Raw genomic sequence first — 5000 nt, 5'->3', positions numbered from 1 at the left:
TGTAAATAAACGATCTTATGATAGATCCGTTGGGGTCTTGAAATTATATAATTATAATGGAAACAGCAACCCTAGTCGCCATCTTTATATCTGGTTTACTTGTAAGTTTTACGGGGTATGCCTTATATACCGCTTTTGGGCAACCTTCTCAACAACTAAGAGATCCATTCGAGGAACATGGGGACTAATTGAAGTAACGAGCCTCCCCATGTTGGGAGGCTCGTTACTTCAATTGAGATAATGAAAAATAATTTCACTTTTTAGTTGGAACTTTAGGTGGTTCTCGAAAAAAGATAGCGAAAAAAATTATCCCTAGAGTCGAGACTAAAAGGAATGTATAAACCAATGCTTCCATAGATTCGATCCTGGTTTACAATTATAGCTTCCATACCTGTTTATTTTTTATTTTTCTTTTTGGGAATAATCTCGAAAGAGCAAGAGCCTAAAAAGCGTTGATTCAAATCCACTCTCGTACTCTATGTCAAATTCGCTTCAAAAATAAAATAAAGCTGAAAGATACCAAAGCAGTTTTGTATCAGACTACCTGTCTTCTTGTAGTTGGATCCCCAAGTTTTTGGAATGCTCCAAACTCTACTTGAGCATCCAAATCTGGGTCAATACCAGCAAAAACATCTCTGAACAAGGTTCTAGCACCATGCCAAATGTGTCCGAAGAAGAAGAGCAAAGCAAACGAAGCATGCCCAAAAGTAAACCACCCCCTTGGACTGCTACGAAAAACACCATCGGATTTCAAAGTTGCACGATCTAATTCAAAAATTTCACCCAATTGAGCACGTCTAGCATATTTTTTTACAGCAGCGGGGTCACTATAACTGACTCCATTGAGTTCGCCGCCATAGAACTCAACGGTTACACCTACTTGTTCAACACTATACTTAGATTCTGCCCTTCTAAAAGGAACATCAGCTCTAACAATTCCATCGCCGTCTACCAAAACGACTGGAAATGTTTCAAAAAAAGTAGGCATACGACGTACAAAAAGCTCACGCCCCTCTTTATCTCGAAAGATAGGGTGTCCTAACCATCCAACCGCTATTCCATCTCCGTTATCCATTGAACCTGCCCTGAATAACCCTCCTTTTGCCGGATTATTGCCGATATAATCATAAAAGGCTAATTTTTCAGGAATTTTAGACCAGGCTTCTGATAAACTTTTATTTTCTGCTAGCCCAGCACTAACTCTTCGATATATCTCTTGCTGGAAGTACCCCTGATCCCATTGATAACGAGTGGGACCAAATAATTCGACAGGGGTAGTTGCTGAACCATACCACATAGTTCCAGCAACAACAAAAGTTGCAAAAAAGACAGCCGCGATACTACTGGAGAGTACGGTTTCAATATTTCCCATACGCAATCCTTTATATAGACGTTGCGGTGGTCGGACACTAAGATGGAATAGACCCGCTAATATTCCCAATGTACCCGCTGCAATATGATGAGAAGCTATTCCTCCCGGAACAAAAGGATCAAAACCTTCCACGCCCCATGATGGATTTACAGGTTGTACTTTTCCCGTTAGTCCATAAGGATCGGACACCCATATTCCAGGACCATACAAGCCTGTTACATGAAATGCACCAAAACCAAAGCAAGCCACCCCGGATAGAAATAAATGAATTCCAAAGATCTTGGGCAAATCCAAAGAAGGTTTTCCTGTACGTTCATCACAAAATATTTCTAGATCCCAATAAACCCAATGCCAGATAGCTGCCAAAAAGCATAAGCCAGAAAATACAATATGTGCCCCTGCCACACCTTCGTAACTCCAAATACCCGGATTCGTTACAGTCCCTCCTGTGATACTCCAACCTCCCCATGAGTTGGTTATTCCTAAACGAGTCATGAAGGGTATAACGAACATACCCTGTCTCCACATTGGATCAAGAACAGGGTCAGAAGGATCAAAAACTGCTAATTCATACAGAGCCATCGAGCCCGCCCAACCAGCAACCAGAGCTGTATGCATTATATGAACGGAAAGCAACCGGCCGGGATCATTCAATACAACGGTATGAACACGATACCAAGGCAAACCCATGGAAAATACCCCTTTCGCAAAGAAAAACGGACATGCGTAACTTTATTGCATTGTAAAAGATATACTATGACTATCCTATGGACCTCCCTTGTTCAAGGGATTATTTCCTAACAAGGGAAGCGTTAGGTTAATATTTATTCTATTCTGTTCATAATAATTGAACAATTCTGTTCGTAGGAACAAAGAGAAGCAGGTTTATTCTATACTCGATAAGTACCAATACGCAACGGGGGGTTGATACCATTTTCAATGATTAAACGCGTCTATCCTTAAATTTATCTTCAAAAGAACTTATTCGTCAAAAAATTCCTTTATTTATTTTGTCTTTATTTTTGAATTTTTCTAATCTATGGATAAAATTAATTATGATAAAGCCAATATTATAAAGACAATAAAACCCTATTGTTACGTTTTCATATCAAAGTGAAATAGAGTATTTAGTTCGTTTTTCTTTTAATCCATGCCTATTGGTGTTCCAAAAGTACCTTTCCGAATTCCTGGAGAGGAAGATGCATCTTGGGTTGACGTATAGTGCGACTTGTCAGAAATATGGGGTCATATGGGATTTCCCCGTTCTCTTCCCCGATCGAGATATCCTCTGTTTCACCCAAGAAAGAAAAATGGAATCATCAAAAAATTGGAGCGTGAAGTGCATGTAATTAGATCCATTGTTTGGGGGGATTCATAGTACTATTATCAATTAGAATAATTTATGGTTGGCTTTGGTTGGACTAAAAAAATGAAAAATCCAGGCTCTGTTTATAAAAAACCCAATTGGTAATATATCTACGATTACTGCGCGTATGAAAAAGGATTCCTCTTTGGTATTTGTAAAGATATCCTATTTGGGAAACGAGGGAATCTCAAACTAAATACTTGGTGAAAGATTTTAAATTAATTGAAAAAAGTCATAAAAAAGAAATGGTGATCAGAAGATTTGTCCTATATGTGCAAATCAATATCGGGCAGATCTTTACCCGGAGTAGAGCAGAAACCTAAAAAGATGAAAGAGACCTATTCATGAACAAGAAAATACCATCGTGGTTTGGATTGAATCTTGATGAAATAATACATCAATGAGAAGTTAATTCGATTAATTTAGTGACTTTTTTCTATTCTAAGGAAGAAAAAAAAGTCCAAAACGCGTCTTTATTAAATTAAAAAATCGAAGAAAAAGTCCTTTCGTTAGAAGTTAGAAAAAACCTGCTATCAAAAAAAAAGAATAGGCAAAAATAAACAGGACTGGAATCTAGACATTGATTCTTTTTTTTTCGCAATCTTCTTTGAACCGTATGCATCAAAAGGTGCACGTACGGTTCTTAAGGGATGCAATTTAACCCTAATCAACCGACTTTATCGAGAAAGATTACTCTTTTTAGGCCAAGACGTTAATAGCGAGATCTCGAATCAACTTATTGGTCTTATGGTATATCTCAGTATCGAAGATGATACTAAGGATCTGTATTTGTTTATAAACTCTCCTGGCGGATGGGTAATAGCCGGATTAGCGATTTATGATACTATGCAATTTGTGCGACCAGAAGTCCATACAGTATGCATGGGCTTAGCTGCGTCAATGGGATCCTTTCTCCTAGCTGCGGGAGAACTTACCAAACGTCTAGCATTCCCTCACGCTTGGCGCCAATGAGGTTTTTTTATTTGAGAAAAAAAAAGAGAACTATGCCTTCGCCATATGAATATTAAGTAATAATAAAGTAATAATAGCATGGCACTTCGAATTCGATATGAAAAATTTTTTGTATTGTCTTTTTTCCAAAAGATTCGATTATGTATCGAGAGAGTAGTATGAGATAACAGGGATTTCCGATTTTCAATTATCTATCGGAAGTCGAATCCAGCGTCACAAACTTTTTTGTTTTCACACCGAAGGGCTCTTAAACAATATTTTTGTTATAAAAAAGAGCGCGAAAAAGATTTTTTGGATAAAAAAAAAAGAAACTTTGGGATTGCTCAATCAAAGATATAACAAATAATCCATTTTAAAATAGAAAGCAACGGAGCCATCATAGTATTTTTTATATCATTTTTTAACTCTTACGAAAGGAAGGGTGGCAATTTGATCATTTACCCATCTGGGGCTGATAAATTCTCTTTTTATCTTTCTTCAATCTTCAATGGAGGGTAAAAGAGTCAATTTGATTCTAGAGCCGTATGCAATGCACAAAAGATGATGCCCGTACGGTTATATAATTCTATCTTTTTTCCTATTATTCTTTATCTTTCTTTTCTGTTCGTTTCATCACACCAGATAGAAAACCCTTGTATCATCAGGGTAATGATCCATCAACCTGCTGCTTCTTTTTATGAGGCGCAAACGGGAGAATTTATCCTGGAAGCGGAAGAGCTGCTGAAAATACGCGAAACCATCACAAGGGTTTATGCACAAAGGACGGGCAAACCATTATGGGTTGTATCTGAAGACTTGGAAAGAGACGTTTTTATGTCAGCAACAGAAGCCCAAGCTTATGGAATTATTGATCTTGTAGCAGTTGAATGAAAAAAAGATGGATTTTGTTCAAATCCGTGATTTTAGATTTTATCTCCGAGTTTACTATTCTATTAAATAGAAAAAATTCATAATCATCCGGTTAGGATCAATCTAAACCAGCCCATTATGTATATGAGTCAACATGCCAACTATTAAACAACTTATTAGAAATACAAGACAGCCAATTCGAAATGTCACGAAATCCCCTGCTCTGGGGGGATGTCCTCAGCGTCGAGGAACATGTACTAGGGTGTATGTGCGACTCGTTTAGATCATAAGCTGGCACAAAAAAAGAAAGAAAAACGCTTTCCAGTATGAATGATCAGTACCTATGAGAATAGGATAGAATAGAAGAAGGAACGCCCTTCACTATCTAAAAATAAGCAAATTGATCGCTTATATTGTGTATTAAAGTTTATGGTTTCCGTT

The 5000-nt window shown here is 37.5% G+C and overlaps 5 protein-coding genes across 6 annotated transcripts. All coding sequences in view use genetic code 11, as the record gives it.

Moving 5' to 3' along the window:
* Positions 1-56: 56 nt before the first annotated feature.
* Positions 57-188, top strand: psbN (photosystem II protein N). Its single transcript has one exon. The coding sequence runs from the start codon at positions 57-59 to the stop codon at positions 186-188; it is 132 nt and encodes a 43-aa protein (YP_009445272.1).
* A 65-nt stretch (positions 189-253) lies between these two features.
* Positions 254-355, bottom strand: psbT (photosystem II protein T). The gene has a single exon. It carries the CDS (start codon positions 353-355, stop codon positions 254-256), a length of 102 nt encoding a protein of 33 aa, YP_009445271.1.
* Positions 356-535: 180 nt separating this feature from the next.
* psbB (photosystem II protein B) lies at positions 536-2062 on the bottom strand. Its single transcript has one exon. It carries the CDS (start codon positions 2060-2062, stop codon positions 536-538), a length of 1527 nt encoding a protein of 508 aa, YP_009445270.1.
* A 460-nt stretch (positions 2063-2522) lies between these two features.
* Positions 2523-4580, top strand: clpP (clp protease proteolytic subunit). Its single transcript has 3 exons — positions 2523-2591; positions 3408-3698; positions 4353-4580. Exons 1-3 carry the CDS (start codon positions 2523-2525, stop codon positions 4578-4580), a joined length of 588 nt encoding a protein of 195 aa, YP_009445269.1.
* Positions 4581-4713: 133 nt separating this feature from the next.
* Positions 4714-4827, top strand: rps12 (ribosomal protein S12; one part of a trans-spliced gene, as the record gives it; the record has 2 gene entries for this part). Coding sequences YP_009445268.1 and YP_009445223.1 both cover positions 4714-4827 — 114 coding nt within the window.
* Between the last annotated feature and the right edge of the window lie 173 nt (positions 4828-5000).

Source organism: Primulina huaijiensis, chloroplast (assembly GCF_012295235.1).
Source record: "Primulina huaijiensis chloroplast, complete genome".
In the NCBI taxonomy this organism is placed as follows: Eukaryota; Viridiplantae; Streptophyta; class Magnoliopsida; order Lamiales; family Gesneriaceae; genus Primulina; species Primulina huaijiensis.
Note: the sequence above shows the minus strand (reverse complement) of the source record. Positions and strands in the feature narration are given on the sequence as shown.